Source organism: Dipodomys spectabilis, unplaced genomic scaffold (genome assembly GCF_019054845.1).
Source record: "Dipodomys spectabilis isolate Male_0828 unplaced genomic scaffold, ASM1905484v1 ptg000094l, whole genome shotgun sequence".
Classification (NCBI taxonomy): Eukaryota; Metazoa; Chordata; class Mammalia; order Rodentia; family Heteromyidae; genus Dipodomys; species Dipodomys spectabilis.
In genome coordinates, this window is record NW_024870771.1 from 3,484,707 (window position 1) to 3,497,405 (window position 12,699).

At 39.8% G+C, this 12,699-nt stretch overlaps 1 protein-coding gene across 1 annotated transcript in view; it reads left to right on the forward strand.

Annotated features, from left to right (window-relative positions):
* Deup1 (deuterosome assembly protein 1) overlaps positions 1-12,699 on the forward strand; it is an 87,357-nt gene that overhangs the window by 38,369 nt on the left and 36,289 nt on the right. The window contains exons 8-9 of the mRNA XM_042685244.1: positions 5,838-5,943; positions 12,125-12,331. Of these exons, the coding sequence (XP_042541178.1) occupies positions 5,838-5,943; positions 12,125-12,331 (313 nt within the window). The remainder of the gene's footprint in view (positions 1-5,837; positions 5,944-12,124; positions 12,332-12,699) is intronic.

The window sequence follows — 12,699 nt, forward strand, 5'->3', positions numbered from 1 at the left end:
TTTTAAAGGCAGTGTTTCTTTCTTCCAAGTTGAAGGACATGATGGCATTTCTTTATGGTTTGTTTACTTGTTAAGGAACAACAAGTAGCACATGAAAGTTCCTGAGGATGGCCTGTGGTGTGGCTCAGGAAGGAGGCAGAACACATGTTAGCCTGCTGGCACTGCTGGGCACTTTGTACCATGCAATGCATCATCATCACTGACAGTCATCTCCTGGACATTGTCTATGTGCAAGATGCTAGTGAGTTGGTGAGTGATGTCGCTGCGTGCACAAAGCAGAGGTTTCTATGCCTGAAGACATAGGAGATACACGTACTGAATGTGTCTCTGGTTGTTTTCCCCTGTGGTACTTGAAAGAGGCACCTTTTGAACCTCAAACATTGTCAGCTTTTTTCCAGAGTCTTGTACTGCTTCATGTATTTGGCCAAGGCAGACTTTATTCTGCCAGTCTGTGCTCTCTGTTTAATATGCTTTTTCATTTGAGTCTCCAAATTACATCTTTGTTATTTGGAAGGGATCACTCAATTCTAGCGTTCCAGGACCTGGTGAAATGTTGTCTACAAATCCTCCACAGCTGGCTCTGTGCTCCCCATGCTCACAACTGGCACTGTGCTCTGCATGCTCAGCCCTCGCCTTCCCTACTACAGATTGCAAATCCTCTTTGTTTTCATGGTTGCCTTTAAGCTGCTTTGCTCTTCTGGCTTCTTGTATTTGGACTCTGTTTCTTCTTTATGGTTGTGTTAAGGTGACTCAGTCCAGTCTACTAGTGTGATAAAAGTATTCTATTCACTTTGGAACCTTTCTCATCAATGTTAAATTTTGTTAGTTGTAGAAGCACCTTGATCTGATATGTTTTACATAATTCAGAATAACAGCAATGTGCTTTTCCTATATGACAAATTATAATTCCTTTATCCATTTATATTAGCATGCTTATTCTTCTCTTAGCATCTGTCTATATTGGAACTGGATATTTTTCCACTTCCTCATGGAGCTTTATGAGTTGTCGAGAGGATGTTAGCACTCAGTTCAGCCCTTTGTTCCTTGGAACTGGCTGAGTGGAGAAAACAAGGAGTTCCATTTTTCACTTCTCCAAAATCATAGCACATGATTAAAAATCTAAGAATAATCTCAAAATGATGTTTTAGGCAATTCTGGATAAAATGGAAAATATTCAAATGATATCAAAGAAGACTGACAGTGTCTCACTGTAAGGGAAATGTACATTATTGTACAGAGAGTATATGTATTTATATACATGCAAACATAGGGATAAGATAGTAGACATAAAATTCTGAGTTTTCACGGTTAACAGTACAGCAGTGAAAAATACACTGTGATGTATTTAGTTGTCTAAAGTTAATCAATCTGGCCTCTAGGTACCTGTATCTCAGCAGAGGTATCATTGTGAATTTATATCTTAGGAAAATCCTTTATTTTCAATTATTAAAATTTATTATCTCTCCATCATTACTCAGATTTGTTTTGAGTTAACCTTACCAAAAAATATTTTGGAAACCTAACAACATTCCACTCGCAGTGGGGTATACACTGATTGTCCTAGACCCACAGCTGCATTTTAAACCAGCTTCTGATAGAAATCTGCTTTTAGAAATGCAAATAAAAACAACACTGAGGTACCACCTTACCCTGGTCAGAATGGCCCACATCCAAGGATCAACATTGTGAAAATGGCAATACTTCCAAAAGCTATCTACAAATTCAATGCGATCAGTATTCCAACCTCATTCTTCAAGGAAATAGAAGTAATTCAAAAAATCATATGGAACAATAAAAGACATCAAATAGCAAAAATGATCCTTAACAGAAAGAACAGTGCTGGAGGAACATCAATACCAAATTTCAAACTCTACTACAAAGCCATAGTAATCAAAACAGCTTAGTACTGGCACAAAAACAGACCTGCGGAACAATGGAATAGAACTGAAAACCCACAAATGAATCCCAGACATATAGCCACCTAATCTTCGATAAGGGAGCTAAAAATATAGAATGGAAAAGACAGCCTCTTCAGTAAATGGTGCTGGCAAAATTGGTTAATTACTTGTAGAAAACTAAAGCTAGATCCTGATATATCACCCTGCACCAGAATCAACTCCAAATAGATCAAAGACCTCAAAGTCAAAGAAGACACCCTGAAAATATTACATGAAGGAATAGGAGAAACCTTAGGACACCTTGGCACAGGCTGAAATTTTCTTAATAGAGACCCAGAAACAACAAATCAAAGAAAGGTTGGACAAATGGGATTGCATGAAACTGCAGAGCTTCTGCATGGCAAAGGAGATAGCTAGCAAGATCAATAGGAAAGCCCACATGTTGAGAGAAGATCTTCACTAGCCATACAACAGACAAAGGTCTCATATCTAAAATATACCTGGAATTCAAAAAATTAAATTCCACAACAACAAATTCTCAAAGAAACAACTGCCAGTAAATAAGTGAGCTAAAGACTTAAAGAGAAACTTCTCTGAAGAGGAAAGAAGAATGGCCAATAGACACATGAAGAAATGCTCAACTTCTCTAGCCATAAAAGAAATGCAAATCAAAACATTGAGATTCCACCTCACCTCAGTTAGAATGGCTATAATCAAGAACTCTATTAACAACAGATGCTGGAGGGGATGTGGCCAAAAGGGAACCCTATTGCATTGTTGGTGGGAGTGTAAACTTGTTCAACCACTTTGGAAAGCAGCATGGAGGTTCAAAAGACTCCACATAGAGTTCCCCTATGACCCAGCAATCCCACTTTTGGGCATTTACCCAAACAATCACAAACAAGGGTATACTAAAGCTATCAGCACAACTATGTTTATTGCAGCATTATTTACCATAGCTAAGATATGGAACCAACCCAGATGCCCCTCAGTAGAAGAATGGATCAAGAAAATGTGCTTTTGTGTGTGTGTGTGTGTGTGTGTGTGTGTGTGTGTGTGTGTGTGTGTGTGTGTATGGAATTCTTTGCCTCCATCAGAAAGAATGACATCGTCCCATTTGTTAGGAAATGGAAAGACTTGGAAAAAATTATATTAAGTGAAGTAAGCCAGGCCCAAAGAAACATAGGTTCCATGATTTTCCTTATTTTCAGTAACTAATATATGTATGGGACAAGTAGAAAAGGTCAAAAGCTATGTACATTTGACCAGATAAGATGATGTTAAGTGAAATGAACCCCAAGATAGGGACACAAGTCGTTTTTTCTTTCTTGCTATTGTTTTTAACGTACTTATAATGTACTATGTGATATTTTTGTTTCTTTTGTATATTCTTCCGCCATGGTATAACCCCTGTTTTCATTGCATTTGATTCTGGTGCCCTGCATCTTGTATATGTACTTTTCTAATTTGGGAAGAGGAAGGGAAAAAACAAAATGCTTAAATAGGGATGCAGGTTGACCCATTGTAACAATGAGAGGTACAGGACACTATGTTGAAAATGAACTTTACAATTTCAGGGGGGGTGAGTCAGGGGAGTAGTTGGGGAGGTGGGAAGGAAGGGATGGTAAGGGAAAAACAAAGGAGAAGGAGGCAACAATGCTCGATAGGAAATGTACTTATTACCTTACTCGTGTAACTATAGCCAGTCCGTACAGTATTTTTACAATAAAAAATGTATTTAAAAAAATGGCCCACATCCTAAATTCAGCCAACGACAAATGCTCAAGGGGACGCAGAGAAAGAGGAGCTCTACTGCGTTGCTGGTGGGAATGTACACTAATACAACCACTTTGGAAAGCAGTCTGGAGGTACCTCAGAATGCTAAATATAGACCTCCCTTATGATCCAGCCAAAGCACTCGTAGGCATCTACCCTGAGCAACAGGAACCAGGATACAAGGACACATGCAGCTCCATGTTCATTGCAGCACTGTTCACAATAGCCAAGATATGGAAACAACCCAGATGCCCACTACTGATGAGTGGATCCAAAAATTGTGTTACCTATATGCAATGGAGTATTATGCAGCCATTAGAAAGGACAAAATAATGGCAGGGAAATGGATGGAACTAGAGAGAATCATTTTGAGCCAGGTAAGTCAAGAGCAAAGAGACAAACAGCACATGGTCTCCCAAATAGGTGGATGCTAAAGCCAAAATGCAAGGAGATATGACAAAGTAAATAGGACTTGAGAAACAAAGGACTGCCACTCATTTTGTCATATCATTGCTAAATGACTCCATGTTCTTGACCACATATATGTGTGTGTGTGTGTGTGTGTGTGTGTGTGTGCATGCAACAGAGAAAAGCTAGAGGGAGGATACAGAATCAGTGAGAAATGGGAAAATATACAACAGAGGGGTCCGTCAGCTGCACTGGACATAGATGAAAATGAATGAAGCAACACAAAGACAGATGGGAAGGGAGGAAAGCAAAAGGAAAGAAATGTAAGTATCATCTGATGTGGAAGAAATAATTGTATTGTCAAAGCTCATAGAATTCACAACTGTATAGACCATGATAATGACATGTGAAGGTTAAAATGTGTTTGTGACTTTAAGTATCACTATTCCACAATACTGTGAAATATATGAAATTTATGTAATCACCTAATCTCAATTAATAAAAAGAAAAGTGAGAAAAGGGGTAAGTTAGGAGCGATGGGTGACAATGTTGTCAGACATTTTGTATTCATATACTGTTTTGTAGAATGGAAACTTCTTTGTACAACTACTTAAAGACAATAAAAAGTGAAAAAAAATGAAAGTTGCTTTTCCCCAACCTGGTGAGCTTTATCTTCTAATGATTTTAATTTTATAGATTTACCTCATATGAAAGTGAACATTGCCTGCTATACCTTCCCAAACTTCTTTATACAAGTTCCTGCTTCCTCTCTGCATACTAATATGGGGTTACAGTTCCATTTTCAATATGCATAGCCAAGAATAGTTGAATTTGAGCTCTCTCTGGGGCACTTGTCAGCTGTGATCATTTCTTTTTTTTTTTTTGTCAGTCGTGGGGCTTGAACTCTGGGCCTGGGTGCTCATCAGATCAAGCTCTACCACTTCAGCCACTTCTGGTTTTCTGGTGGTTAACTGGAGATAAGAATCTCATGGCCTTTCCTGCCTGGGCTGGCTTTGAACCTCGATCCTCAGATCTCAGCCTCCTGAGTAGCTAGGATTACAGCTGTGAATTACTGGCGCCTGGCAGATGTGATCATTTCTGAGCACTTTTACATAGTAGTTGCTCCCCTTGGATGTCTCATGGCAGAATACTTTCCACAAAGCATCTAAAAGTTGCGTGTTTTTCTTAGAATGGGCTCCCAAGCTCTTTTATTATAGAAAGCAATCTTTTCTCCTCATCCAAACATCTTATAGACATACACAGTCCCAGTAGCAAGCTGATTTTTTTGGGGGGGGTTCGGTCGTGGGGCCTGAACTCTGGGCCTGGGCACTGTCCCTCAGCTCTTCAGCTCAAGGCTAGCACTCTACCACTTGAGCCACAGCGCCACTTCCAGCTTTTTTCTTTTTGCTTATGTGGTGCTGAGGAATCGAACCCAGGGCCTCGAGCATGCAAGGCAAGCGCTCTACCACTGAGCCACCTTCCCAGCCCAAGCAAGCTGATTTTTAATGTATTGAAGCTCCAGAGTCATTGCAAACTTTTTTCTATCAAAATCCCTTTCACTCAGTTAAAGACATAAATAGTTATTTGATCTGGATATATTAAGATTTGCAATTTCTGTAACTAGAAATGTTCCCAATGAAGTAATAATTGCTCTCTGCAATGATGATAATTTAGACAGCACCCTAAATTAACTATATAATCATAACAATTTATCAACTTAAGCTTCATTTGTTGCTTATTTTTTTTAATTTGTAGACTTGAATCATCTTATGCAACTTCTCTGAAAGAACCAGAAAGGAAGAAGAAAGATCTGTTTTTAATGGTCTCAGATCAATCAGATCATGAAAAAGAATTAAACAAGGTATGGAAATAACGAGCTCCATTCTTCCAAGTCAACCTAAAGTCTTTGCATATAAGCAGTTAAAGAAATGTTCTCTCTCTCCTTTTGCTATTATAATTTTTCCTAAGATAATAATATTCCAAGATGATAATTATAACATTGCTCTCTAAAAATACAAGCCTTGGGTTATGTCTGCCTTGAGAGGGTGCACACAGGTGGAGTCATGGGGGTAGGGGGTGACTGTGGGAAAGGTGGCCGAAAGCAAGGTGGACAGCACTGACCTTAGCACTCATGCATGTATGCACCTGCCTCGGGAGCCTCATTAGTAGACTGTGATGAAGAAGAAATAAATCAATAATAGCTTCTCAGTGCATTGTTCTTACCATGTACCAGGACTCACACCTGTAATCCTAGTTTCTCAGGAGACTTGTGATCTGAGGATCATGAATGGAAGCTAGAGAGGCATACAAACAAATCCAAGAGACTCTTTTCTCAAGGTAACAGACAAAAAGCCAAAATCAGAGTGGAAGCATGACTCTAGTCAAGCACCATCCTTGAGAAAGAAAGCCAAACAAGAGTGCCAAGTCCTGCACTAGCACAGAATATATTTATTTCTCCTTATAGTAAAATTCAGTAGTGTTTTCCTTTCTGTTAGTTTGTCATGGATTCTAGATACTTACCAAGTCTTTATTTTTTATATTTTTATTATCTTTAAGTAGTTATACAAAGGAGTTGCCACTCAACAAAGCAGTATATGAGCTGGGCGCCGGTGGCTCACGCCTGTAATCCTAGCTACTCAGGAAGCTGAGATCTGAGGATTGTGGTTCAAAGCCAGCCCGGGCAGGAAAGTCCGTGAAACTCTTTTTTTGGGGGGGGTCCGGTTGTGCGGTCTGAACTCTGGGCCTGGGCGCTGTCCCTCAGCTCTTCAGCTCAAGGCTAGCGCTCTACCACTTGAACCACAGCGCCACTTCTGGCTTTTTTCTTTTTGCTTATGTGGTGCTGAGGAATCGAACCCAGGGCCTCAGGCATGCAAGGCAAGTGCTCTACCACTGAGCCACCTTCCCAGCCCCTCCATGAAACTCTTATCTCCAATAAACCACCAGAAAATTGGAAGTGGCGCTGTAGCTCAAATGGTAGAGTGCTAGCCTTGAGCTGAAGAGCTGAGAGACAGCGCTCAGGCCCAAAGTTCAAGTCCCATGACCGACAAAAAAAAAAAAAGCAGTGTATGAATAATCATCTTGATCAATGTCACCCTTTCAATATTCTCACCCACCCCTTCCAACCCACCTGTTCCCTCATTTTCCTTAATTTTTTAGGTTATATATTGCATTTTTGCCATTTAACAAAGCAGTTTCTATATATAATGCATCTTGATATGTGCCATTCCTTCAACATCTTCATACCCCTTCATTTTTTATTAATTTTATGGTATATACAATGAACTTGAGTGCATTCTATTCTCTTCCCTGCCTTATAAGTCTACCCCTCTCCCTTTGGCCTCACCCCATTTCCTGGTACTTATTTTGTTCGGTTTTGACTTAGTTTTTCTAATAAATTCTGCATAGAATCAGTTATGCATCAGTTAAATTCATTTGTAACTGCTTGCATACCACCTAATGTCTTTACTTATAGACTTATAGGCACATTCTAGCTACCACAAATGCAACCTTTGTTTCTCTGAATCTGGCTTACTTCACTTAATATAAAATTTTCCAAGTCTTTCTATTTCCTTACAAATGGTACCATATCATTCTTTCTGATGGATGAGGAGAATTCAATTACATATATATATATATATATATATATATATATATATGTCTCACATTTTCTTGATACATTCATCCATTGAGGGGCATCCAGACTGATTCCATATCTTGGCTATGGTGAATAGTACTGCAATGAACATGGTTGTATTCATGGCTTTAATGTAGCCTTGTTTGTGCTCTATTTGATAAATACCTGGGGGTAGAATTGCTGAGTGATAGGGTAGTTCTATGTTAAGTTTTTTGAGGAATCTCCAGAGTGCTTTCCATAGTGGTTGAACAAGCTTATGTTCCCACTAACAATATAATGCCAAATCCTCACCAGCATTTGCTATTGTTAGTTTTCTTGATAACAGCCATTCTGAGGTGATGTGGAATCTCAATGTTGTTTTGATTTGCATTTCCTTTATGGCTGAAGGTGTTGACCATTGCTTCATATGTTTATTGCCATTTTTACTTCTTCTGGGAAGTCTTTGTCAAGCAGAAAATCAAGCAGAACATTCAGTGCTGTAAACTCTAAATAGCTGTTACAAAGCTGAACATGGCTTGGAATTATCATGCTTAACACACAGGAAATGAGTGTAAATATTTAGCGGACAAATTAACTAATACCAAGGCTAAGTTCTCCTGTAATTAAAGACGGTCTTAAATTGTTTTGATTGTATGAATCATCCAGCATTTGTGGAACATGTCTTAGGGAAAACCAGCCTGAAGAATTCTATAGGAAATGCAGGGATGTGAAAGATCTGCCTGACAAAAAGCTTACTGTCAGAACTATCAAAATGCATTACAAATTAGTCATCATCATTTCCCTTTTATTTTGGACACTTCAAGACTTCAAATCCAGTCATAATATTGAATGTATGAGTGTGAAAATCGGGGGAAGGTGAGGTGGGAGAGATGGGACAGAATGATGAAGGGGTGACGTTGTTCAGGATGCACTGCGCTCCCAATGGACATACTGAATTGAAACCCCTTGGTAAACTACTTGAAGATAATAAAATAAATACCACATAGTCCCATAAAATGGGTTGATATATGCATATATATTACATACATGACATATATATATGCATATATATATACATATATATGCATATATATATGTCTATGATAGGGCTTGAACTCAGGGCCTAGGCACTGCCAAGCTTTTTGCTCAAAGCTAGTGCTCTGCCACTTTGAGCCATAGCTCCCTTCCTTTACTGATATTTTTACCTTAAAAAATTGCTTTGTCCTAGTGAATGTGTTATGATTTTTAAATAATGACTAAAGCCCCATACTGTTATGTGCTCATTGATTTTGCTAGAGTAATAAAGCCTTGAATATTATAAAGAATTCACTAATTTCATGCCCATTGAGATGGAAGGCATGTGTGTGAGGCTCTTGGAGACCAGCAGCCAGGCAATACTGTGCAGGAAAGGTTGCAAAAAAATGGAATATAAATAGCTAGAATTTCCAGGAAGTGTTTGTGAAGAGCATTTTCATCCCATTGTTATAAAACCAACAAGAGCCATGTGTTATGAATTCTGCCAGTGTGTTTTCTCTTTTCCCAGGACAGAGCTATTTTTAGTCATCTATTTAGTAATAAAACTCCCATTTTTTAATAAAGCTGAAAGTCATTCGAAGCTAGGTAAATTAATCTTATTTAGAAACAAGCTTTGTCATGTAGCAAACTTTTAATATCTAAGCATTTTATAAATAATGAAAGTAGATTTTTTTTCATTTTAGTGCATTCTTTCCTTTTGCATTTTGTGAGTTCTGTTAAATCACATTTTTTTTCTTTTTTGCAATTGGCAAAATCCAGACCAGGACAATGCTGTTATTTTAAAAAAATAAATTGTAAGGAGAAAAATTGGAGGCAGGAGAAACTCAAGAAAGGAGAAATTCAGTTGGCCTCCTTGAAAATCCCCTTAGCTTGGGGTGTTTGCCTTCCAGGCTCCTAAACTCTGCTTTGAGATGCTGCGTAACCAAGTTCCTCTCCCTCTACCCCGCCATTTCTTTCTATTCAGTCTTTCCCCCCATGCAATAAATGGTAAAGTTAAGACCACATCATTTCTAGGGTTTTGTCCAACTTGGAAATTCTAGAACTGTTCATAAGAAGAGTAGAAACAGATGAGAGGTAGATGGCACAAGACCTGACTTGCCTCTTGGTAAGAAGTCATCCTGCTCTTGTGTTTTCCGTGAAGCACAGCTTATTCCAACATGTCAGTCATCTTCCATTAGGACACTGTGGAGCACAGGGGTAAGCTCACAGGTTCCCAAACCCAACTGCTTGGGCTGGGAAGGTGGCTCAGTGGTAGAGCACTTGCCTTGCATGCATGAGGTCCTGGGTTCAATTCCTCAGCACCAAGCCGAAAGTGGCACTGTGGCTCAAGTGGTAGAGCGCTAGCCTTGAGCTGAAGAGCTGAGGGACAGCGTCCAGGCCCGGAGTTCAGGCCCCATGACTGAACCCCAAAAAAAAAATTAAAAAAAAAACAAACTGCTGCCTTTCACCAGGAATGGGATGGGAAAATTACACACTTTGTTTTAATCAGAGAGATTGTGAGGCATGAATGAGTTGATTCATGTAAACTATGTAAGAGAGACAGAGGGACAGAGGGACAAAGAAAGATGCAGACACACAGAGACTTTAACAGGTGCATAAGCTGGTGCCAATGGCTCATGCCTATAATCCTAGCTACTCAGGAGGCCAAGATCAGAGGATGGAGGTTTGAAGCTAGTCCAGGCAGGAAAGCCTGTGAGACTCTTATCTCCAATTAACCAACAATAACCAGAAGTGAAGGTGTGAGGCTCAAGTGGTAGGATGCCAGCCGTAAGCAGAAATAACTAAGCAAGAGCATAAGACTCTGAGTTCAAGCCCTACTACTGGCATAAAAATAAATAAAAATAGAAGAATGAAAAGATATACATGCAGTCTTAGTGTGTGGACCAAACTTAGGTATTAAGGCAATTAAACAACTTAAGGAACATTTACATTTTTTAGATAATTTTCAACTTGAATTCTGCTAGGACATTTGATGATATGAAAGAAGTGATTATTCTTAAGACATCCTAACATATTCTGCCTGTTAGGAGACAGGAAAGAATTGAGAGGGAGGGAGAGTGAGAGGGATGGAGAGAGAAAGAAATGGAGAATGCGATTTAGAGAAAGAAATTATTCTTTTAGACTTACACACTGCATATTGAAAGCTGAAATGGAAATGCTCGTTTTTAATCCTGGGATCACTCCATATACATCTCTGTGGCTGGCCTCAACTTGACCTCTCCAGCCTGGTTTCTCATAACCCAGTTATCCATCCATTCCACTTCTCTAAGTGTCTATTGCTCTCTCACTCGAGTCTTTACTATATTTTCTGCCTAGGAGCCTGGCTTCATCTCATCCTCTGGCTGCCTTCCATTCATCCTGTAATATTTGGCCTGTTAACCTCCCCTCTGGGCATCCAGCCTGACACCTGTCCCCAGGATAAGTTAAGCACCCCTCCCTCCTACATACTGGGAACATCGATTTCTACACTCTACTATAATTGTCTTTTTTTTATTTCACACTAATGAATGATGATTTTTCTGAGAGCACTGACTTGTGTTTTATCTCTGAATCTAAGACTTGGAAACTGACAGTGGTTTCTAGAAAGATGCTAGTAGCAGGACCAAGACCACATTGCTAGGAAGAAGGGACAGAGGTGGGCTGTAAGCAGTGAAAAGAACAGGGGTGCAGGACAGCTGTAGGTAGTAATGGGGATGGCTCACAGGTGAGCTATGGCAGAGGGTAAAGTGTAGACAGAGCTGGCTGTGTGGCTGCATTTGGAAGGATGACGGTGGAGAAGAGAACACCGCAGTTACCACACAAAAAGCTTCACCCACTTGAGATGACATGTGCTCTGCAGGTGGGCAGATGACACCCTTCAGTGGTCATAAGTTTTAAATTTAGTGCCAGGTGAATCTGAAAAACATTATATTTTGTCAGCAAACAGCACAATATAACTTAGGATTTTAGAATACTAAATTTAGAGCTAGCAGTGCTAGGTTCCATACCAGCTCTGCCAGTCAGCTTTGAGCCAATTGCTTCACGTCTTTAGGCCATTTTTATCCCATGAAAAGTGCTTGATAGGGTGGACATGGTGGTGCATGGCTGAATCTTAGCCACTCAGGAGCTTGACATGCTGGGCATGATGAGGCATGCCTGAATCTTAGCCACTCAGGAGCTTGAGGCAAGAGATTGCATACAGCCTGAGCTATATGCAGTTCAATATACAATGTCCTTAGCAGACCACACAACAGAAAACAGAAATGAGAAATAAACTCTTGTAACTGGAAGGAAATGTAAATGACCCATTAAGTATCTGTTTTAAGTTTTGCTTTGATTATAAAAGGAAGGTACAGAGGAGCCTGCCAGTGCTTTTAGGATAGGAGAACTGGATCTAACTAGCAGAAGCTTAAAGCTGCTCTCTTATTTGCAGATAAGATATGAGGCGGAAGAGTACCACCGCTCTGAGCAGGAAAGAATGAAGAATGAAATCTCTGACTTGACGCAGGAGCTCCATCAGAAGGAGATCACCATAGCAACTGTCATGAAAAAAGCTTCCCTTCTTGAAAAACAGTTGAAGATGGAATTAGAAATAAAAGAAAAAATGTTAGCCAAACAACAGGTATGCAAGCAAGAAGGAAGCCCCTTTCCATCGCCCAGTCCTGCCAGGGGCTCAGCACAGTGTTCATTGTTCACTGACTCAAGCAGCGCACCACTCCTTGTTCTTGTCAAAAATCACAGAAAGGCTTGTGTTACCATGGAAATAGTGTTATGAAGCCACGTAACACCCATTAACACCCATGCAACACAGAAAATTTTCACCAAAAAGCAACAGAGAACTAGCTACTCAGGAGGCTGAGATCTGAGGATCACAATTCGAAGCCAGCCCCCTGCAGAAAACTCATAGCTCCCATTAACCACCAAAAGGTGAAAGTGGAACTGTGGCTCAAGTGATAGAATTTCAGCAGCATTGAGTGAAAAAGCTAAGGA